General features: G+C 38.0%; 1 protein-coding gene across 2 annotated transcripts in view; it reads right to left on the bottom strand.

Annotated features, from left to right (window-relative positions):
• YTHDC2 (YTH domain containing 2) overlaps positions 1–22519 on the bottom strand; it is a 70494-nt gene extending 47975 nt beyond the window's left edge. Inside the window, exons 1-9 of one of the 2 annotated variants that reach the window (XM_043585868.1) lie at positions 22123–22519; positions 20841–20931; positions 13116–13312; positions 11595–11794; positions 8076–8242; positions 7460–7562; positions 6410–6566; positions 2590–2697; positions 1076–1224 (exon numbers count right to left, since the gene is read on the bottom strand). In XM_043585868.1, coding sequence (XP_043441803.1) covers positions 1076–1224; positions 2590–2697; positions 6410–6566; positions 7460–7562; positions 8076–8242; positions 11595–11794; positions 13116–13312; positions 20841–20931; positions 22123–22303 — 1353 coding nt within the window. In that variant the 5' untranslated portion in view covers positions 22304–22519. Of the gene's footprint in view, positions 1–1075; positions 1225–2589; positions 2698–6409; positions 6567–7459; positions 7563–8075; positions 8243–11594; positions 11795–13115; positions 13313–20840; positions 20932–22122 lie in introns of those variants that run through there. The other variant, XM_043585875.1, reaches the window with a different exon arrangement.
• Between the last annotated feature and the right edge of the window lie 1520 nt (positions 22520–24039).

Below are 24039 nucleotides of genomic sequence, written 5' to 3'. Positions count from 1 at the left end.
TGCAACCAGGCTTAAGAAACACTGATTTAATGGTCAAAAGGCTATTCACTGAACCAAATGCACCTGCATATGTACCTTCTCATGCTCAAAACAGTTAAATTCTTTTTCCAAAAAGTGCATAGGCCCAGCAATATTTTGCATCACACTAATCACCAGTGCCTTTTAAAGAATTCTAAACCAGAATTAAAGACCAGAAGGGACCTAGGAAATCAGCTAGTTCCAGTTTTCAACCTGGATTCAAACAGTTTCAATGGAACCCAAGGTAGCAGAAGCCCCATGTAGGGATGGGAGTGGACAGTAAAGACGAGCAGGCAGGGCTTCTACAAAATATTTCATTTGTAAAACATTCTGTGGCAAAATAGAAAAAAGAAAAGCAGAAGAAAAGAATAAACTGAGGTCTACAGCAGGTAACTGATTTTATAAAGTCACATAGCTGGTTGGTTGTAGAAACAACACCAGTATTGACTATGGGCTCTAATATCAAAAGTTTTTTCTCAATTTTCTCTTAACTGAACTTATCTTACATTGTTCAGCTCACAGGTTCTTAAACTTTTGAGATGATAGGGGCACCTGGGTAGCTCAGTGGGTTAAGCATCCAACTTTGCCTCAGGTCATGATCTTGCGGTTCATGGGTTCGAGCCCTGCACTGGGTTCTGTGCTGACAGCTCAGAGCTTGGAGCCTACTCTGGATTCTGTGTCTCCCTCTCTGTTTCTCCCCCACTCATGTTCTGCCTCTTTCAAAATTAATAAACATAAAAAATTTTTCAATAAAAAAAACTTTTGAGATGATAAAATATCAGGCAATGATAACATATATCCATAATATCTTTATTGTCTTCAAAAAAATCAGAGAAAATATTGAAATAATTTAAATTCATATAAAACAAAAAAAAATGTTGCATTAGTTGCCAAAAAAAGTGTGTTAGAGAGTTTTTCTGAAAAATGTGTTGTAGCCTAAGATAAACGAAGAGAATTACACTGTAATAATTCAGTAACATATTATAATCTTGTAAGATGTTCTTTAAACTACACAATTTTCACTCAAAATATCAGTGTGAAATCAACAAGGTCTTACCAACTGGCTGAAGACAGCATCACCACCATCATCCAACAAATCATACTCTTCAGTCACATTCGGAACAGTTCTCTGCCTCTGAGATTCAGGCTTGAATGTATTCTCTTGAGCTGAATACCACTCTGTAAGAGTAGTTTGTTGCTTCTCTTCTAAATTAGTAACAACAACAACAAAAAAAAAGTACACAAATGCTTCACGTTGGGGAATATATTGTGCTTTTAAAAATTAAGTGAATCGAAAATACTTCAAAGTTGGCTTTATTTTTTCAAAATACATTAATGAGAAACATCCAGTAATGTTTATGATTAAATATATCATCTATTCCACGTTATTGGTGAGAAGTTTATTTCTAAGTCAGTCCAAATTTCAAGAAAACTATTTGAGCCATACTATAAATATTGCTTAAAACAATGACTAATATTCATACAGCACTTTGTAGAAAAACCATTCATTGAACTTCTACCACCATGCCAGTTGTTTGAGGTATAAGTGATCTACAATTTTCACCTTCAAAAGCTTAGAGATCTACTAGTTTTATGATCTACATATGAAATAGGAATTGCTAATTCCTACTGCTTTTATTCAAGTGGAGAATCCAAAGAACTTAAGATTCTTGTCCAAGGTCACACAGACTAAACAAAGGAAGCAAAGCTTGAAGCCAAATCTCGTATCGCGAATAATGAAGTTAAAAGTAAGCAAGAAGAAGGGCGCCTGGGTGGCTCAGTAGGTGAAGCGTCCGACTTCGGCTCAGGTCATGATCTCACTTAGTGAGTTCAAGCCCCACGTCAGGCTCTGTGCTGACAGAGTGGAGCCTGGAGCCCGCTTCAGATTCTGTGTCTCCCTCTCTCTCTCTCTGCTCTGCCCCTCCCCTGCTCATGCTCGCTCTCTCTCTCTCTCTCTCTCTCTCTCTCTCTCAAAAATAAACATTAAAAAAAATTGGAAAAAAAAAAGCAACCAAGAAGAATCTCACCCTAACTCCAAAGCTGAGATATACTGTAAGGTCGTGATTAAGAGATGTATTAATGGGCAAATAATGCTAAGTTGTAAGCACAGATGCAATTCATAACGAAACCAAGATTTGAAAACCTGGCATTTGTATCAAAGATGAACCTGTTACTACTCACATGCCACTCCCTTCAACGCCTCCTGCCTACTCCCCATCCGGGTCCTGTGCAATGTGCTGTGGCGGGTCGCATTCTTACCATATGCAGCATGTCAAACACTCGGCAGCACATAGTCTTCGGCCTCCTTAAAACAGTGGCTGTATCTCTGGATACAGACACACTCACCCTCCTCCACCCCAGCATCCACTTTCAATTCCTCTCTATAGATGATAATTTATGCAAATAAACCACCATGTAGCAGGTACACTTGGGACCAAACTCTAATATGATTTTATACAATTACGTGCAAGGGAAAAATACTTTCAAGTGTCCTTGTACCTCCACAGGATAAGACCAAAAACTTAGTATTAGTAGTACTTTTGTTTTAAATTTGTTTGATAAAAAGCTTACCTCGCTGTTTTTCCTTTTTGTATTTTAACATTTCTTTGTTTGTGTATCCAGTAGTTCTTAAGATGTCTTCCAGAAACATTTCTTTTACTTCAAAAGGTCTTCCCTGTACTAAATAATAGGAATACTTTAAGGACTCAGTTTGCATCACAGGGACGATGCACATAAAAACATGAGAATCCTGAGTTAATGGAGTATAAAAATCCAAAAGCAATTCCAAAGGTCAAGTGATCCCCATGATATTGTCATGTCATTATATTTAAATATAATTCTGATTTTCATTTTACAGAACTGCTCATTTACTTGTCTTTTCTAGGGTTTACTATCTACTTATCCTGTGTCTGTCATCATGGCAGACCCCAGGAATACAAATCATAAGCAGAAACACAGCTGCCTCCTACTCTCTTGAAGCTTACACACTAGAAAGGGAGACAGACATTAATCCAATAATCCAGAATATAAATGTGAAAACAGAGTTGTAATAAATCCTCTCAGAGAAAAGCACAGGATACCATCACATAATAGGGGATTTGAATGAGTCAAGAAAATCATCCTCTCAGAGAAGATGAGGACCAAGAGAAGGGATACATGAAATACTAACCTGTATGCAGAAGAAATATACAATGAAGAAAACAAAAGCACATGCAAAGATGCTACGATGGGAAAGAGTATGATGTCTTCAAGAAACTAATTGGCCAAGCAAACTGGAACATGGTGGGAGATGGGGAGTAAAGAGGGGTTGTAGTTTGAGATGAGGCAGGAGAAACAGGTGAGCCTTATTAAGGATTTAGGTCTTCATCCTGAGGTAATGGTTATCCAAAGTTTAAGCTCAGCAGAGTGCTCAACATCCTCAGAATTCCAGGTCAGAAAAGACCACTCTGGCTGCAGTAGATAACACAGATTTAAAAGAGAGCAGAGGAGAAGCACCTGGATGGCTCAGTTGGTTAAGCATTGGACTTTGGCTCAGGTCATGATCTCATGGTTCATGGGTTCAAGCCCCACATCAGGCTCTGTGCTGACAGCTCGGAGCCTGGAGCCTGCTTCAGATTCTGAGTCTCCCTCTCTCTCTGTCCCTCCCCTGCTTATGTTCTCTCTCTCTCTCTCTCTCTCTCTCTCTCTCTTTAAAAAATAAACATTAAGGGGCACCTGGGTGGCTCAGTCAGTTGAGCGTCTGACTTTGGCTCAGGTCATGATCTCACAGCTCATGAATTCACGCCCCACGTCAGGCTCTGCTGACAGCTCGGAGCCTGGAGCCTGCTTCAGATTCTGTGTCTCCCTCTCTCTCTGCCCCTAACCCACTCACATTCTGTCTCTGTCCCTCTCAAAAATAAATAAACATTAAAAATAAATAAACATTAAAATTTTTTAAAAATAAAATAAATAAAAGAGAGCAGAGGAATGGGGGTGCCTGGTTGGCTCAGTTGGTTAGGCATCCAACTCTTGATTTCGGCTCAGGTCAGTTATGACATCAAGCCCCGCATCTACGCTGACAGCATGGAGTGTGCTTGGTATTCTCTCTCTTCTCTCTCTGCCTTTCCCCCACTCTTTCTTGTGTGCATACGTGCACTCTCTAGATAGATAGATAGATAGATAGATAGATAGATAGATAGATAGATAAGAGAGGAGAGGGGATGGAAGAGACCAGGTTATCATCTGATAATTCAAGTAAAAGAGAACAATATTTGAAAAAAACTGGTGATGATGAAAAACGGACAAGAGACAGACTCCAGAGATAGGAAGCAAAATACACAAAACTCAGCATTAAATTGGATATGAAGGAATGATATGAAGGGTCAACCATGTTTCTTAGATGTCTGGCGCACAAAACCGGATAGATGATGAGGTCAATCTCAAAGGTAACAAGCAAAGCTAAAAGCAACAGACTGGCTGGTGGGAGCTGGGGTTTGGCTTTAGACATGTCAAATGTGAGGTGACAAAACGAGCTTTCAACTAGCAGATGTATAAGTTTTGTAAGAAAGACTGGTTTGTGATGTAGGTGATTAGGTCGATGGTATGATTAACTAAAACGGACAACACAGATTTTTTTCTTAACGTTTATTTATTTTTGAGACAGGGAGAGAGAGCATGAACGGGGGAGGGTCAGAGAGAGAGGGAGACACAGAATCTGAAACAGGCACCAGGCTCTGAGCTGTCAGCACAGAGCCTGACGCGGGGCTCGAACTCACGGACCACGAGATCATGACCTGAGCCGAAGTCGGATGCTTAACCGACTGAGCCACCCAAGCACCCCAACACAGATTTTTGTAGAAGAGATTAAATATTTAGGTTGGGACATATTAGAAATGAGCTGCTTATAAGACATCAAAGCCCAAAGCTCTGGAGAACAGTTTGAATTAGAAACAAAGATTCAGGGAGCCCCTGGCTGGCTCAGTTGGTAGAGCATGGGACTCTTGATCTCAGGGGGTCATGAGTTCAAGCCCCACTCTGGGCATAAAGCTTACTTAAAGAAAATGTTCAAAATAAACAAAAAATAAACAGAAACAAAGATTCAGGGTCCATGAGTATAAAAAGAAAGTAGAAGCCACAGGCATGAATGAGAGCTTCCAGGGAAACTACCTGTGCATCTCCAGTACCTAGTAGAGTACAGCACAGACCAGGAAAGAAGAGGAAAACAAAGGAAGGAAGAAGGAAGGGAAGATGAATGAGAAAGAAGGAAAAAAAAAAAAGGATCAAGGGAATAATCCCAAAGAATACCAATATATAAGCACCATGCAAAAGAGAAGCCCACCAAGGAGACCATGAGGGTACAAGTGCTAATGCAAAATTAGGAGACAGTGTTGTCAAATAAATTCTGGGATGTGAGCATTTCACATACAAAAAAGAGGGGCCAACCATAAGAAATATGGAAAATTTAAGTAAGATTTTTGTCGAAAATTTAAATAGTAGGCTTGGCAATTATATCAGTATCAAAACAATACTGGTAACAATACATGAATGAACAGCCCCATACACTACAGAAATATAAATCATTTCAGCTCTTTGAAAAAGTAAAATGGCAAAAGCTGTCAAAATTAAAAACAGATACACTCTTTTACTCAACAATTCTACTTTCAGGAATCTATCCCTAGAAATAAGAGCACCAGTATATAAGGATATACATACAGGATGTTTATTATAACACTGTTTATGGAGGGGGGATGAGCAGAGTCTAGAACCAATCTGAGTGTTCAAAAATAAATGGTTAAATAAATCATGGTACATTCGTATTATGAAATATTAAAATAGCTGCTTAGGGGCTCCTGGGTGGTTCAGTCGGTTAAGCGTCTGACTCTTGGTTTCAGCTCAAGTCATGACCTCACGGTTTGTAAGTTCGAGCCCCGCATCGTGCTCTGTACTGACAGCATGGAGCCTGCTGGGGATCCTCTGTCTCCCTCAACCCCTACACCTACCCTGCTCACTCGCTCTCTCAAAATAAATAAACATTTTTTTAAAATAAAAAAATCATATTAAAAAAAAAAAGTACACAGGAAGTAAACACAGGAGTGTAGACTGCTCTTTTCAAGGAGTCTAGCAATAAAGGGGAAGCTGTAGGACAGAATTTAAGGAGGATACAGGACCACAATAAAGCACATTTCCTTTTAAGAATGAAAAACTGCCTCACAACACAATATCAACCAGTATAGGTGGAAAAGGAGAGGATGGAAATATATACAGATGAATGATTAGAAGGCAGGTCTCAGAGAAAACAGAAATGGATGCACTCTACTTCAGAACATTCCCCAATTCCTATTACAATAAATATAATCATGCCAAAAGTATACCTTCATTAAAATCCTAGAAGAAATCTGACAATTTAACTTACTATAGATCACTGGGCAACTTCCAAAATATCTTATAAAAAGATTTACATCCAAGGCGGCACTAGAAAGAATAAGTTTCAAAGTTGGGTGCTTTTGCAACAGATCTCTTAACTTTGTAAGTAAAAAATCACTAAATCGATCCCTTTCATGTACTTCGTCCTGCAGTAAACAAAAAATAAAACCATGGAATAGTTAAAACATTATGGATGACTAAGCCTTTAAAATTATGGGGCTGCTGGGTTTTATAGTAATTCAAATTAAATGTGAACAAGGCCAATTGGTACTCGTGAAAGTGTTGTATTATGGACAATTCAGAAATAATCAGACATTAACAATCAACTGAAACAAAGCACTGCCTCTTAACATAATATAAAAGACATACAAACTACAACAAATTCGGAATTAGTGGAGTCTAATTTAACATACTTTTGATAAATATAGAATCTACTTAAACATGCTTCAATTAGCATCAGGGTACAGGTGCGCCCTTTGGTTTGAATGAACAAAACTAGTAAGTTTTCTAAAGCTGCTTATTGCAAGCTTCTAAAACTTAATCTAATTGTTTTCTGACACAAACTGGATAAAAGCATACAACTTTTTAATAAGGTGGTAATTCATCTACTTCATCAACAGCTACTTAATTTAGCAGCTTAACTATGAAGTTAAATGACTATAAAGCGAAGACTGAGAAATACATATTAGCCAAAGGTGGAATCAGATGACTAAGCAGAGAGAGGAAAAAAAAGAAAATTTTCACCCCATTCTGAGGAATGCTAAGTAGTTGTATCATTTTCACATATAAAAAGCACTTTTTGAAAATCTACCTATACATTTAATTTGCCCTCATAAAACCTAATGGTAAGAATTCTTTACTTAATACAAGTAAAATTTATTTCTAATAATTACAGGCAATAAAAAGTAACTTCATTATAATACCTGTTCAAAAAAAAACTGGCTTTCACCCCTATTCTATTCTAAAAATATAATTAATTACATATTCAAATTTTTAAGCAATCTGAGTTGTATACGGCATAACTCAGCAATATTCTTACCACAATAACATGTGTCACAGTCGACAATGTACTATCTCCCGCCATCAATGTACGAAGCAATACCCCATTAGTGCAAAATGTCAGAAGTGTCTTTGGAGAAACCCTTTTTAAAAAAATAAATAAATAAATGAAGTATACAATTACAACTCTTAAATGTAATTAAAACATGATTACATTAAATGCTAATCTCATATGTAAGTTTTATAAATGTTAAAGTTACTAATATAGCATAGCATAGTATGCTTTATTAGCCAAGTTATTGAAATATGTATTTTATACCTGACGAACTCACAAAATTTTTATTACTAACAGGCTTTTATTAATTATTTTAAGAAACCATTAAATAGATTTTTTTTTAAAAACCTTAAGGAGGCAAAATAACTTGTATTCGATCATAAATCCCCCTATGAAATGGGATTTGTATCCATGGCCCAAACTCTTTCTTCAGCTATGTATTCAAAACCTTATGAAGTTCAGACATGACCTCAACATCCTATCAAAGACTTACTTGGAGCAAAATCATCTTCTAACTTTTTGACTAACATAGTCCCTATTTAATTAAATATAAACATTAATCTTTTCTAAGAATGCTAGGCTACAGGAGAACCATGGTTACCTGCTTTCTAATCGGATCTGATATCCAATCGTTTGACCAATCCTTTCTCTTCTCTCTGCAGCAACTCTTTCAGCCACAGCAATAGCTGCTAACCTTCTTGGCTGGGTACAAAATATACGGCAGGGGATACCATTTTTAAAGCAATCATCTAAAAGGAACTGAGGAATCTGAAATGAAAGTTTTAAAGTACTATAAAATGACATGACTATATACCCAGAAAGTCCAAGTCAATCACAACTGAAAAACTACTAGAATTAGAAAAGTTTGGTAACATGTCCAAATAATCATAAAACCAACAACTTTTATGTAACTTCTAACAATCAGCTAGAAAATGTAATTTTCAAAGATCTGATTCACAAGAGAAACTAAAATGAAAATACTAAAAACAAATTCATACAGGGGCACTCAGCTGGTTAAGCATCTGACTCTTGGTTTCAGTTCAGGTCATGATCTCACAGTACCTAGGATCGAGCCCCACCTCAGGCTCTTGTACTGACAGCAAGGCGCCTGCTTGGGATTCTATCTCTATCTCTGCCTCTCCCCTGCTCACTCTCTCAAATAAATAAATAAACTTTAAAAAAATTTTTGTGAAAAAAACCAAATTCACAGAGAAATAAGGCTTGCACAAATACAAATTCCACAAATATAAAATACAACTAAAAAACACTAACTGAATAAAGAAATAGGACACAATCTTGAGTAGAAATAATCAACACTTCAAAAATGTCAATTCTATCCAAATTACTCTATAAAGTCAACGAAACAACAATCAAAATTCCACTGGAATTTTTTTAAATAGTGAAAAGCATAAAGAAAGCAAAAGTAGCCTAATACTGGGATGTACATGTCAGAAGGACTTAAAAAGTAAGTCTTTCTTGCCGTACCACTACCAGTATTCTCCAAAAAAGTAACTACTATTGGGGCGCCTGGGTGGTTCAGTCAGTTAAGCACTGACTTTGGCTCTGGTCATGATCTCACATTTCGTAAGTTCAAGTCCCGCATCAGGCTCTGTACTGACAACTCAGAGCCTGAAGCCTACTTCAGATTCTGTGTCTCCCTCTCTCTCTGCCCCTTCCCCACTCAAGTTCTCTCTCTCCCTCCCTCTCTCTCTTTCAAAAATAACTATTTTTAAAAAATAACTACTACTTCTTATGAACTGTTTTAGGGAAAAAATGTTTACACAATTTAGAATATTTGTGTATATTAACAGGCTTTTATTTACACAAAGCGATTACCGTACTTAATGTTTATAAAATTTGCAGATTTCACTTAATACTCAGATCTACCTAATCCATTCTAATAGCTGCATATTCCATCCTAGGGATGTGCTATAATTTAACAAATATCATGTTAAATAATTTCTAGTTTTTTTAAGTTACTGATATTACTGCTTGCTATTATAAAAATTGCTGCAGTGAATATCTATCTTCACAAACTTTTATAAAGATATATATGCAGGGGCACCTAGATGGCTCAGTCGGTTAAGTGTCCGACTTTGGCTAAGGTCATGATCTCATGATTTGTGGCTCAAGCTCCACACTGGGCTCTGTGCTGACAGTTCGGAGCCTGGAGCCTGGAGCCTGCTTTGGATTCTGTGTCTGTCTGTCTGTCTCTCTCTCTCTATCTCTCTGCCCCTCCCCTGTTCATGCTCTCTCTCTCTCTCTCAAAAATGAATAAATATTAAAAAAAAAAAGGTGTGTGTGTGTGTGTGTGTGTGTGTGTGTGTGTACACACACACACACACACACACACAGGTCAAATGAAAGAGCATGTAAATGTTTTAAGGTGGGTTTTGTTTGTTTGTTTGTTTGTTTTAGAGAGAACAGGGGAGAGGGGCAGAGGGAGAGAGAGAGAGACCCAAGCTGACTCCATGCTCAGCACAGAGCCCAACACAGGGCTAGATCCCACGACCCCAGGATTATTACCTGAGCTGAAATCAAGAGTCAGATACTAAACCAACTGAGCCACCCAGCCACCCCAAGAGTATGTAAATTTAAATTGGAGAGAAGTAGTATCAAATCGCCCTCCAAAACAATTTATACTCCTGCCCATAAAGCAGAAGATGCTGCTTTCCCAACACCTATGCAAATACGTATCGTTAATGTTTTAGTTTCTGCCCCTCTGATAGTTGAAAAATATAATCATTGTTTTGATTTCATTTAACTGTAAGTGAGAGAGAGAGAGCATCATTTCATGCATGTTTCAGCCTCTAGGATTTTTTTAAACTTGACTAGTTTATACAGAAGCATAAATGAACACAAATAAGAAATATTTAAGGAAATAATTTTCTCTTAGGAAATATTTAAGAAGATAATAAACTGGAATATTATGCTACATACTGTAAAACGACAAAAAGCAAAGAAGAGGGATCCTGGTGCAAAAATAATTAAAGACAGATAACAAAAATTCCAGAAATAGACCCAAGTACTATAGAAACTTCGTTTGATCAAAAGGGCTACCTTAAGTGAAGGGGGAAAAGATAATTAAATAAAAATTATATCGGAACAACTAGATATTAACATGAAGAAAACAGTAAGATGGATTCCTACCTGACATGATATTATAAATTCCAGATGGATTTTTAAAACTATAAATACAAAAATACTAGAATAAAGTATTTATAGGAAAATGTTTTTTAATCTTAGGATAGGAAATGCCTTTCTCAGCATGGCTCAAAGCCCTAAAAAAAAGATTGACAGATGTGACTAAATAATTAGTAAAGCTAATACACAAGATACCACAAAGCAAAGCTACAGAGCAAACAAAAAACTGAGGGAAATCATTTTTAGGATATCTAACAGATAACAGGCATGTAGGCATAATATTTAAAACACCACTAAATACCTTTCTGGTTATAAACACGGTCTTCTCTACCTCACCTGAAAACCCAGACTCAGGAGGCCTCAATCCCTGCCTCCCTATTCCCAGAAGAGCCAAAGCTAACTATGTAGGAGGCTTTTTCAGAGGATAAGACGACTTTGTCTTCCCAGAAGATAAACCCTCTACTTTCCTTTATGAGGCAGATAGCAACCCCAAACCACAGACAGGTTGGGACCTGCGCAGGCCTCAACATCTACAGTCAACTTTATATTAACGTTTGGTATTATTAATATTGCTGTTAGTTTAACTCCTATGCACAAAACACTGACAGGCACTTTATAGACCTCTCTAAACGTCATGGTGAACGGGAGCAAGTATTAGCTCCATTTTACAAATGAGGGCTCCGGCTCACAGAGGTTAACAAGACTAGCCCAGTCCATATTCCTTTCATGATGCCAAACCACATCCCCGCTTCTATTTAAATGGAGGCCCAAGGTGCTAGTTTAAAAATATTTTAAAACATTTCCTTTCTACCAATTCTCAAAACAATACTCCCAGAAACAATTTATTTTTGAAATAAACATTAAAGTACCCAAAAGGGGTTGTTTTTGTTAAAATACATGTAGTATAAATTTGTTATAAAACTGCCATGTGGAAAAAAATATTTTTTCTTCCATAAACAACAAAGAAGAAACCAACCTGTGTAGTCTTTCCAGACCCAGTTTCTCCTACGATCAAAACTACTTTATTTTCTTTAATTATTTTAACAATTTCTTCTTGTTTCTCAAACACTGGCAGAGACTGCCTGAAAGAATCAAATTCAGATTCTCCTCTTTTCACTGGAATCTGAGGTATGCCATTGTTGAGTCGCCCACTCGTTTTGCTCATTTCCCGGTTTTCTTTGAAAATGAATAAAAAACAAAAACATTTATGATCAACATTTTTTAAAAAGCGTTAAACACAAAGATAAGTAATTTCTCTATTCAGTCGGTATAAAGTTAGCAAGCAATAGCTTAGTGTTGTACTCTATGCTTAATATTCTTTAAAAAATAAGTTATAAATTTCAATAGTAATCAGAAAGCAAATTGCTAAAAGTGTTTCTCGTGCATAACATTTACAAACAAACAAAAATCAATCACTCCATACCCATTAAAAATAAAACGTGATTCTGATATCCTAAAACAGTTTTCAGGCTTGCTTCTATCAATAATTAGACACAAAAAATTAAAATTTTGTAAGTAGGTAACAATGTGCATTATTTATAAAGTCTGTTATGTACAATATGAAAACACGTTATGAAAAGAAAAATATTCTCTGTGTTTAAAGCTAACTATGTAAGATTATGTGAACAGATAGAATGATACGTGTAAACATAAAGTCCTAATGCTTAACAATTTTCCTAATTGAGAATTTTTGCCAACAGCTACATTTTATTAATAAGACAAGAATAAAAAAGCATAATGTTTTATACTCTTCACATAATTCAAAACATTTTTGTGTGCATGTATTTAAAACTTAATTCCCTCGCTATCTAAGACCATGTGTTTGCTACACTCTGCAAACCTACTCCAACAGACGATGGAAATTATGAAATCTGTTGCTTTAGGTTATTAATGGTTTTCTCACTAGGAAGTTATTTTTCCAAATAATAAAATTACAGCTTCATTCTATAACCTAAATGTATCATGTATCTAGCTTTCAGCAAGTTAGTGTAATGAAGACTCTGTCCTCTTACCAGAAGCTAACGCCCCAGTTCAAAATCGCACTCATTAGCGTGCCTCGGCAACATTAATACAGCAAAGTCCAGACCTTGAAGCCAAATCCCAGCTCTGCCGTTTACGGGCTGGTTGAGTAGCCTTGAACAAATTATTTAACTGCTCTGCACCCCAGTCTACTCACCCTTGAAATAGAGGAAATTCTTACCTTGGGAGGGTTGCTATGAGGCCCTCTATAAAGAGTTTAGTATCCTGCCTAGCACACAATAAGTGTTCCAAAAATGATAGCTATTACTGTGACACTTAAAGATTTGTCTAACTTCATGACATGCCTTAACACTGCATTTCATTCCCAAAGTTTCACAGTTCTTTATATTTCTAACAGACTATTCAAACTGAGAAATCTTACTGCATCTTAGTGTTTTTTTTTAATTAATTTAAAATGGAAAAAGAACAGTCATCAATTAATAGGATAAACAAGGAAGCTCCCCCAGAAAATACATACCAGCTTCAACTGCAAACACATTTCCTCTTTCTGTTTTAGGCAGAAGTTCAGTACGCTCTTTATTGGTGACAGGAAATCTTTGAATTAGGCTCCTAACAGCATGTTTTGTATTATGAGTCAAATTACAGGTCATCATTGCATGAGCTGTTTCTGATCCATCTTTCTTCTTCACAGTTAGGTATCTATTTGCTCCCTTTCTGAATATTAATAAAAATCATTTATTTACTATATATAGTCAATTGGTTCACATATGATGTATGCCTACTTAGGCAACACGTCTTAAGCAAAACATTGGAAAAAATCAAAATGCTTTGTGAGAAGATGCTGAAAATCCCCAAAAATTCAATAAGGAGGGGTTTGGTGCTGAAGTGGCCAAAAGACCATTTTCAATTAAAGTTTCAAAATGCTACCAATCTAGTTTTTAAACTGCAAAAAATGGCTTACTTACCCACAAATGTTAAAGTCTAGTCTTAGCAGACTTCATGGTGGATGAAACATCACCAGTTAATATATGCTGGAAGCATACAGAGGGAGAAAACCAATCTGTTGAACAACAGAATCTAAAAGTGATCATTAAAAAGTTATGGTTCACTGTACAGACTAATATATCCCACTGAACGTTTCCATAGTATGCTGGTAATGTCACACCCCATGAAAACCTGTTAAAAGAACCAAGCTTAGTGGTTGGACCAAAAAAGCATAAATCAACATTACTGATAAGTATTTTTATATGCATATGGGGAGAAAAAAACAAATTTTTCAAAGCTTCTGGCTCTAGCCTTCAGTTATAAGGTAATGGTGATTTATAACAGTTCTCAAATGATTTGATGTAGGTATATTTATTTCTTCAACTGATCCAGACTAACAATGTCTTTTTTGACTTTTGTAGCTTCTAGAGTACTAGGTATAATGTTAGACACACAGGAAGTCCTCAAACGTGTTTTGAACGATTTAATAATGCATGTCTATAATCCAGTACAATATAGTTCTAGAAAAGAGCGCAAGCTCTAAAAGCATACCAACCTGGGTTTGAATGCTAGCTCTACCACTTAGTAGCTGTTGGGACCATAAGCAAATTATTTAACAGCTCTGAGCCTACGATAATAATAATACCTGCCTCAAATGATTATTCATATGGTTAAATAAGATAATGCATGTTAAGGGAAAACATCTGTTAATGTTTGAGTAAGTTGAGCAGAATAAGCATTAAATGAATTAAAGCTGTTATTATAATTTTAGTCTGGGGAAAAAAATCACTTATTTTTAAAAAGTTACCCAAAATACTTCATAAAAGGTTCTATCATTTGTTAATGTCACTATTATATTACAGAAATGAGCAACAAAGCCACAAATACAATGGTAAGTATATGTACAATTTTTCTAATTTTCATTAGATTTAAAATTTTCAACAAAATCTTCACCGTAAAAATAACATAAAACTGAAGATTAACCTATACAGTTTTGGCTCTCTAAGACTTCTTAAGTGAGGCTTTTGATTTACCAAGGTTTTTAATTTCTGGAAACGTTTTATGGAATGCTTTAATGGATTATAATCTTTCAGTGCTGTCATCTGCTTTTTAAAAAGTGTTTAGTCATCTTGAAATTATGGGATAAAAATGAAGTAACTAAATTTAACCTGATCTAGGAATTTCAGCTATTTCCATGGTAAATGACAATTGCTGGATTCTAAAAGATGATCTCTGTAGTAGGTTCTTTTCTATGGACCTTCTGAAAATTCAGCACAGTCGTTATAGACTTAATCATCCATTCCCCATTTACTTCATAAAAATTTTAACTACAGAGGGCTGGAAGTGTGCTGGAATGATCACTAGAGCAAGACTCGGTAGGCTTGTGTTCAGCTAGTAAAAAATCTTTCAACTAGCTGTGTGATCAAAAACCATTTTATCTCTCTGACACTGTATACAACTTAATTCAAAAATCTCTACTATTTCTGCCAGTTCCAAGATGCTTTAATTTTCTTGGAAGTTGTCTTGGGAAAGCTATGCTATATTTCACCTGTAACTAATTTTATTCCATTCATTCAATCAATCATTAATCATATATTAAGCCCCTATTCTATGCCAGGCGCTATGCAAGAAGCCGGGATTACAGTTAAGTAAAACATACTCTCCTCAATAAGCTCACAACTAAAATCAGTCAGATTCAAACTTTCCTAACAGAGCCTGCCTACTAAGAATACATCATTTATGTACAAAAATAACCCAAACTAAGCATGTGTGAGTACTCAACCATTACCATTTAAAATGTACTGAATTCACTTTGAACATGGGTGAGGGGGCAGAAAGATATTATCAACTTGGTAGTTTTCGTGTTTTAGTAAAAGATTCTACTTGTAGCTCTCAGTGCTCATTCCTACCATATTTAGCTCCACGGTGACAATGATAAATGATAAAAAGATGAATGAAATGTTTGGTAAAATATTTGCATCGTTGTTTTGAGGATGAAAACATTCAATCTAGCAGAGATTTGTCCTACTACGTAAACACGCTGAGGTCTAATTTTGCTTTCATCCCAAAGTGGCTCTACTCTTTGAACAAAACCATTAAGGGACTCCTTTTCAGGGGCACCTGGGTGGTTCAGTAGGTTGAGCGTCCGACTTCGGCTCAGGTCATGATCTCACCACTTGTAAGTTCAAGCCCCGCATCGGGCTCTGTGCTGACAGCTCAGAGCCTGGAGCCTCTACAGATTCTGTGTTTTTCTCTTTGCCCCTCCCCTGCTCATACTCTGTCTCTCAAAAAAATAAATAAATAAACATTTAAAAAAATAATAAAAAAAAAAAGAGAGACTCCTTTTCAAAGCAAAGTTAACTAGAAACTAGCCGCACAATGTGGAAGAAATGCTAAATACATTAATGCCACAATAATTTTTTCAAATAATGAAATGTAAGCTCCATATGCAATTTTTAATATAAAAGTAAATGTGCTAAAATTATAGGCATGAACATCATAGTATCTAACTTTCAAAGTGTGAAAGTAATCAATACATGCTATAATTAAGTTTTGGCTTCCTTTTAAGGAAAAATAACTCATCAAATTTGATGCAATTTTAATATTAATCAATTTATCAATTTACACAGTATGTTACTCAACACTTAACTCAAATACCACCCTATGCCTTATTATTCTCCACTCTCCAAATCCATAAACAGTTTAAAAAATCAGCTAAGGAGCCAAAATCTGAAATGACTTAAAAAGTTCACAACCACCAAGGACCTAATCTCTCAAAAAATAATACATATTTGTATGATGCTTTGCAAATGTATAATTTCCTATTTCCTTAGTTTAATACTTCCATTATGCAGAAAGATGCAAAGACCTAACTCCAAACCATTTTCTTCCTCATACTGTAATACAGAATTGCAAATTTATTAAAGTCTATTATCATCCTAATTTGTACTTTATTTTATGACTATGTGGAAATTAATAAACCAACCAGTTAGCTTGTCCCTAAACAAAGTTGCTCTCATATCATGGGCACTATAATTGTGGTACATTTGTTCATTCTGTGACTTTGGACTATAAGCAACTTAAAGATGAGACCTATCTAATAATTCGATTTTAACTGCTCACTGCTCCTAGGACATCACCATGAACTCACTGTAAACATCAAAAACTAAACATTAACTATATTCAAATCCTGGCTCTGCCACTCACTAGCCATGTGACCTTGGGGAAAACCACTTAACCTCTCCAACCCTGAACTGTCCCATCTATTATACAGGTACCAGACATTATTAATAGAATCTACTGGTTAAGACTATTGTGAGGATTAAATAACCTACTTAGGGGTACCTGAGTGGCTCAGTTGGTTAAGCGTCCAACATTGGCTCAGGTCATGATCTCAGTTTGGGAGTTTGAGCCCGTGTAGGGCTCTATGCTAATAGCTCAGAGCCTGGAGCCTGCTTCGGATTCTGCGTCTCCTTCTCTCTCTCACCCTCCCCAGCATACACTCTGTGTCTCTTTCCCTCTCTCAAAAGTAAATAAACATTAAAAAAAAAATTTTTTTTTTTTTTAAGTTAAGGGCCATGACCAAAGCTAGAGAACCAGGTAGTAAGAGACTAGGAGTCAAATCCAGGTTTCCTGCCTTTTCCTCCAAAGGCTCTCTCTCAAATACATATTAAGGAACCATGATGCCAGGTACAAAAGAAAAAAAAAAAAGAGGCAGAAAAACTATCTTATTAAGTTAATGAAGTTATGCTAGGCACTGGGGGAAGAAAGAAAAAAAAAAACCTTTACTCAAAAGTGAACAAAAAAAACCCATGAAAATATAAGTCACGTACACATTCTCATGCAAATAAAAAGAAAGAACGTGTAAGAAGTTCTTCATACATATGAAAACAAGTAAAGGCATTTGAAAATCACAAGGAACACTACATAAACACTATACTACCTTTAATCAATGATAAATTGGGGAGGGAAAGCACTAAGAAATATCCTAAGAGGGCTTGCAGAGCACTAGGAATAGGAACTACGGACTAGATAAGAAGGCAGGTTGCCTTGTTTCCCTTAGCATCTTTTTTCCTCTCTCTGTCTCTTCAGTGTTTTCTCACCCACCTTTTCTTGTCCTGACAGCTTCTATCTTGCTCTCTACCTTTCCCCAGGTTTCTCCATTCTGGATCATCCCTTAAATAGTTATGCTACTGAACAGAAACAGAGGTAGACTATTCCAATGAACTTCTTTACTAAGAGTAATTTATCTTTTCTTTTTTTTAAGTAGGCTCCACACCCAGCACAGAGTCCCACACAGGGCTTGAACTCACGACCCTGAGATCAAGACCTGAGCTGAGATCAAGAGTCAGACAGATACTTAACTGACTGAGTCACCCAAGCACCCCTCTAAGAGTAATTTCTAATGGTCATTTCGAAGTTAACAATTTATAATTCAAAACCAGTTTAGGGGCACCTGGGTGGCTCAGTCAGTTAAGCGGCCGACTTCGGCTCAGGTCATGATCTTGCCGTCTGTGAGTTCGAGCCCCGCGTCGGGCTCTGTGCTGACAGCTCGGAGCCTGAAGCCTGTTTCAGATTCTGTCTCCCTCTCTCTGACCCTCCCCTGTTCATGCTCTGTCTCTCTTTGTCTCAAAAATAAATAAATGTTAAAAAAAAATTTTTTTTTAAAAACAGTTTAACCACAGAAATGATATAGCTGCTTTACAACAGACATTTGTAAGACAGACCTGAAACCTCTAAAAGCAACTTTTTCTTTTTAATATTTTTTTTAATGTTTGTATATTTTGAGAGAGAGACACAGAGAATGAGCAGGGGAGGGACAGAGAGAGCAGGAGATACAGAATTCCAAGCAGGCTCCAGGCTCTGAGCTGTCAGCACAGAGCCCAATGCAGGCCGAACCCCCAAACTGTGAGATCATGACCCGAGTGGAAGTCGGATGTTCAGCCAACTGACTGAGCCACCCAGGCACCCCTCGTATCTGCAACTCTTCAACCCAAACAACAATGAAAACTGGAAGATCTTTCTAAGTTTGCAATGTGAAAATTAATAAAAGGAAACCTCATTCAAGTGGACTGCGGATGCTAGAAGAGGAGGCTGGTAGGGAAAGCCAAACCACTCAGGTCAATTACAGGAAAAATTGTCAATTACAGACCCAACAGAAGACTCCTCCAGAGGAAAGCAGATTCAATTACAAGCCCCAACAGGAAAAGATGTACACTGCATCTTCTACAAGAAATCAACCACCCCAGCAACCCAGCCAATTGAGAAACCAACATCACCCTGAATTTCTTGCTTCTCTCCAATGGACTTTTGTTCAAAACAACCCCTCCCGACTTCCTCCTTCTTCTCCATAAAATAATGTTCCTCTCTTCTGTTTGTTGGACTTTTGGATGGTTTTGTACACTAGCCTGCTTGTCCCACATGGCAACTCTCTACTTCCAAAGAAACCCATCTTCCACTGGTAAAATAACTGCCAGTTTTAAAGTTGACAGCAACAACTTCAGTTGGTATCAAAACCTGATTACATTGACATGAGGCTATTTCCAGTATTTATCTTACTGTGAACAGCCTATATTTTTCGGCAGAAATATTGTGATTAAAGGTGATGCCTGCACCTTACGAGGAGTTATTACATAACATACTGCAAAAAAATCCTAAAATGTTCCTAAAATCTGAATCTCAAAATCTACTTAGTCCAGGCATTCTTGGATAAAGGATTATGGCCCTGTACTCTTTTCATTTTCAAGTGCTGTATTTAACCTACACAGAGGACTATGCTATGGGCATGATTGAAACCTAACCATTGCTTCGCACACTGGCCTTAGTAATGTTCAAAAGGCACATTCACCCCATTTGCAACTATGTGGATGGCACTAGAGGGTATGATGCTAAGCGAAATTAGCCAGTCAGAGAAAGACAAATACCATATGACTTCACTCCTATGAGGCCTTTAAGATAGAAAACAGATGAACAGAAGGGAAGGGAAGGAAAAATATAAACACAGGGAGGGGGACAAAACATAAGAGACTCTTAAATACAGAGAACAAACAGGGTTACTGGGGAGGTTGTGGGAGGGGGGATGGGCTAAATGGGTAAGGGGCATTAAGAAATCTACTCCTGAAATGACTGCTGCACTATATGATAACTAACTTGGATGTAAATTTAAAAAATAAATTAAAAATAAATAAATAAATAAAAGCTGAAACACAGAAACAAAAAACAAACAAACAAAAGGCACATTCACCTAAGCTAAATCCCGTGTCACTCAGTAATGTATCACTGTGGGCATTCAAATACCAGACATTCCTACACCAAATATTTTCATCTTAAGACATTCCTGTTGTTTATTAATATATTAACCTAACAGTCATTTGTTTTCTCTCTTCTTAACCTAAACCCTGGTAAGCTGAAATTTTATCTTCCTTTCCCCCTCTCGGTGGCTCTTAACCAGACACAATTTTGCTCCCCAGAATATTCTGGCAATGTCTAGAGGCATTTCTGGTTGTTAAAACTGTGGGTGGAGGTGTTCCTGGCACATATCAATACGGTTAGATATACTTCTAAAGCCTACGATACACAAGACGGCCCTCCACAATAAAGAATTATCCAGTCTAAAATGTTCATAGTGCCAATACCAAGAAACTCTGCTATATATCAACCCCACCATCCTTATTCCCAAAATGAAATCATTCCACATAATTTTAGAGTTCTTCAATTTGGATGGTTCAAGTGACTTTTTCCCCCCTACAGATGAGGGACCCTGAAAAAAATACATACTGTTTCTTCCTGGTCCATTCTATTTAATCATTTCTAATCATAAGATTCTTAAGTTGGTAGGAAAGAAAACGATTATGTATTCTAAAGTTACCACTACAGTATGGTAACCTTAAAAGAAATAGTTCTGTAAATAATTGTACTTACTATCTTTAGGCCATCCACTCTTTTTAAAAAATGAGACTTAGTTTCTATGAAAAAAGAAAACATCCTCCTCAAGCAAGCAACTTCATCTTTTAAGCTATTTTTCTTACATCTTAAATTTTATTTATTTATTTATTTAATCTCTAAGGGAAAACAAAAGAGGGAAGGATAAGAGGAAAAGGAAAAAGCTGAGTTTGGTACAGACATGAATCAGTTTATCTACATACAGTATAATTAAGAATGTGAATCTAAAACAGTAATAACTACTTCAATGTAATGAGAAACACTTCTCTTTTTTTGGCAAATAATTCTTTTTAAATAAGAAAAACTATCAGCTTACCCTTTACTTTTAGAAACCAAACCAAGAGACTGACTCAGTCGATGAATAAAGGCTCTTTCAGTACTGGTCAAAGAGGAAGGAAATTCCATTTCTACATGAAAAAAAAGAAAAAAAAACAAAACACAAAGTACCATTTGGGAATATACAATTTTCTTTCAAGGTACTTCAATATAGACACATAAATGTAAAATATGAAAAAATCATACAAATAATCAAATTTATAGGTTACCTGAAAAGTAGATATTAATTCAAGAACTACTAAATGTCTGCCAGAATTGTGATATTAGTAAAAATTACAGAAACATATGATAGAAGGCTCTAATGTTCACCAAAGATTACTCTTATTTGGGCTGGAATCTTCAATTGGTACGATGACTGATGAACATATTTTACTCTTTTAACTTAAGTCCTTACTGGCTTCATTAACAAAAGGCTCACTTCCTTCCATGATGAAGTATGCTCAAGCATTATGAATGCTCAACGTCAAACTCCACATGGTCTTTGCTTTCAAAACAGTACAGACTTATCTCAGACTGGATTTGTTGTTAAACACTATTGCTGAGGCTCTGTGTAATGTAAGTTCACTCTGTCCAGGTCATTGCCTGTTCGGGACCGTAAACTCCGGGTTAACGAACGGGTAACCCTATTTAGGCCCGCAAACCGGACTGGGCACTCAATATGCTGTACGGATGACCGCGGGTCGGCTGCCCATTCTGCACTGTGTGACCCAGGACAAGCAGCCTTCTAACCGTAAGAGGTGTGAGAAACGTTTCATCTACCAAAGTCTGATTGTTTTTAAGTGTTTAAGGGTGATGCTCTCGGGATGTAAACAATGCACTACGTGTTCCCAATGCATTTATTTGCCTGATTTCCTTCTCTTCTACTTCTGTAGCTTAAACGTGCCTCCGCTAAGGCTGCCACAATTTCCTTAAAAAAAAAAAAAAAAAAAAAAAAAAGTAGGGGCTTACCAATACCTAAAAGCTGTGGCTAAGCCGCCCCAGGCTGCCTACAGGCCTCTCTCTGGGGAAAGAAACGCCCCCTGCAAAGGAGCAACCCGACTCTTTTCACCTGATTAATGCCGGGCAAGTGCCTTCACCCTGCAGACGCGCAGGACGCCGCGCATCCCACAGAGGGCCACCAAGCGTGGCCCCCGGCCGCCGTGGGGGCCGGGACGGGGCACGGCCCGGGTCTGCCCTCCCACCTCTGAGGCAGCCCCTTCACTCGGTGGGCCCGGGCTTGGGGGAGGCGGGGCAACCGGCGGGGTCCCTGTCAGGAACCTCACCTCTCTGGTCCCCGTAGCGGAAGCGCTCCAGAGCGATATTGACTGCGATCTTCACCTCCTCGTCTATACGAATGTCCTTCAGCCCCTTGGCCCGGCCTCCGCCCCCAGGACCGCACGGAGCGGGGCCGCCCCCGCCGCCAGGCGCGGGCGGCCGCGGGGAGACGCTGCTCGGCCTGGACATGGCCCTGAAAAGTTCTCCCCTCGGGGGAGCGGCCAGGCCTGCCGGCTGACGGTCAATGACAGGCGCAGAAGGCCACCGCCGGGACTGGACCGCTCCGCAGATTGTCTGCGTTGGGCCGGGGTCACCAGAGACCCCACCCCTACCCCCCACCCCGTCACCACAACAGCAGAGGAGGAGCCGGCGCCGCTGAAGCCCAGGCGAGGCCGGCAGCGCGGGCGTGATGACGTCACCGGGGCCGCAGGCGCCGGTGACCTCAGCGCGTCCGCTTCCCGGCTGCAGCAGGCCAATCTCGGTTTTCTCTGTCTTCCCGCGTGCCCACCCACAGGTCCCCCGCACCAAGGGGCTCTCGTGCAGCCTTTTAATCACTGACTCATTCTTTCCTTAAATCCTTTTTTAATTCATTCCGTGAGCAGGTGTGCGCTCCCACCGTGTTCGGACAGGCACTACGCTAAGCCCAAGGTGTACGTTGGGGCCCGGACAGACGTGGTTCCTGCCCGTATGGAACTCACATTCTAGTGGGGGTCACGTTGCCAGATTTAGCTCATAAAAATGCAGGCTGCCCAGTTTGTTAGCATTTCAGATGACGAATAGTTTTTTTAGTGTTCGAATTTCCCATGCAATATTTGGGAACACCTATAGTAAAAATAAGTTATTCTACCTGAAATGCAGTTTTAACAGAGCGCTCGTATTTTATGTGACCATCCTAAATGAGAATGACAGACAATAAACAAGTACATGGTTAGATGATAGTTATAAGTGTTAGTTGAGATGATGGAATAGGAAGGTGGAACCCTTTATTTTGGAAGGTCAAAGATTGTGAGAGTTTGGACTTGCTTGTATACAACTCCATTAACATAAACCTAGTCGCAGCCACCCTAACTGCTTCCACTCGGGCCTTCCCATGATCCATTCTGCAGAGAGCAACCAGAGTGATCTTTTTAAAAATGTAAGCCAGGTAGGATAACCCTCCTACATAAAGCACTCTAGTAGTGCTTCATTGCAACTACTAAAAACCCTCAATTTTTTACCATGACCGTCTCAGGACCCTGCCTGAACTGGCCTCTGCCCTACCTCCAAGGAATCTCATCTCCACCACTCTCATGTTCACTTACAGTGCTCAAATGCACTACTTTCTTTCTTTCCCTTGTACACACCAAGTTCATTACCGTCAAGGGAACTTTCCACTTTGTATAGTTTCCTCCTGCATAGGACAATCTTCCTCCCAGTACCCCATGTGGATGCCTCTTTCTTGTCATTTAAGGCAGGATTCAGTTACCTAGACAGGCTCTCTCACATCAATCTGTTATCACTCTCACCACTGTTTGAAATTATTTTATTTATTTATAATTTGCTCTTTTCATTAGAATATAAGCTCAAGCGCAGGAACCTTGGTTATCTTGTTTGTCGGTTTCATCAGCAACTAAAAACTGCAGAGAAATATTCATTGGTTAGCCATATTTTAGAATCTGGAATTGGGATTGTTCATCTCTACCCTCTGAAAACTTTCTTCATAATCCTTGAACTCCTAATCTCTTTGGTTGGTTGGCAACTAGAATGAGTTCTGAATAAGCAGAAAATGAAGGCCAGCTTCATTCCAAGACAAAACTCAGATAGTAGATAATATCTGGATGCATCAGATACACTGTGATAAAACATTTTTACTTATTTTTTTAAATTCCTTTTATATTATTTTATTTTTAAGTAATCTCTACACCCAATGTGGGGCTCAAACTCTC

Source organism: Prionailurus bengalensis, chromosome A1 (assembly GCF_016509475.1).
Source record: "Prionailurus bengalensis isolate Pbe53 chromosome A1, Fcat_Pben_1.1_paternal_pri, whole genome shotgun sequence".
In the NCBI taxonomy this organism is placed as follows: domain Eukaryota; kingdom Metazoa; phylum Chordata; class Mammalia; order Carnivora; family Felidae; genus Prionailurus; species Prionailurus bengalensis.
The sequence above is the reverse complement of the archived record's forward strand: the minus strand, read 5'-3'. Positions and strand labels throughout refer to the sequence as shown.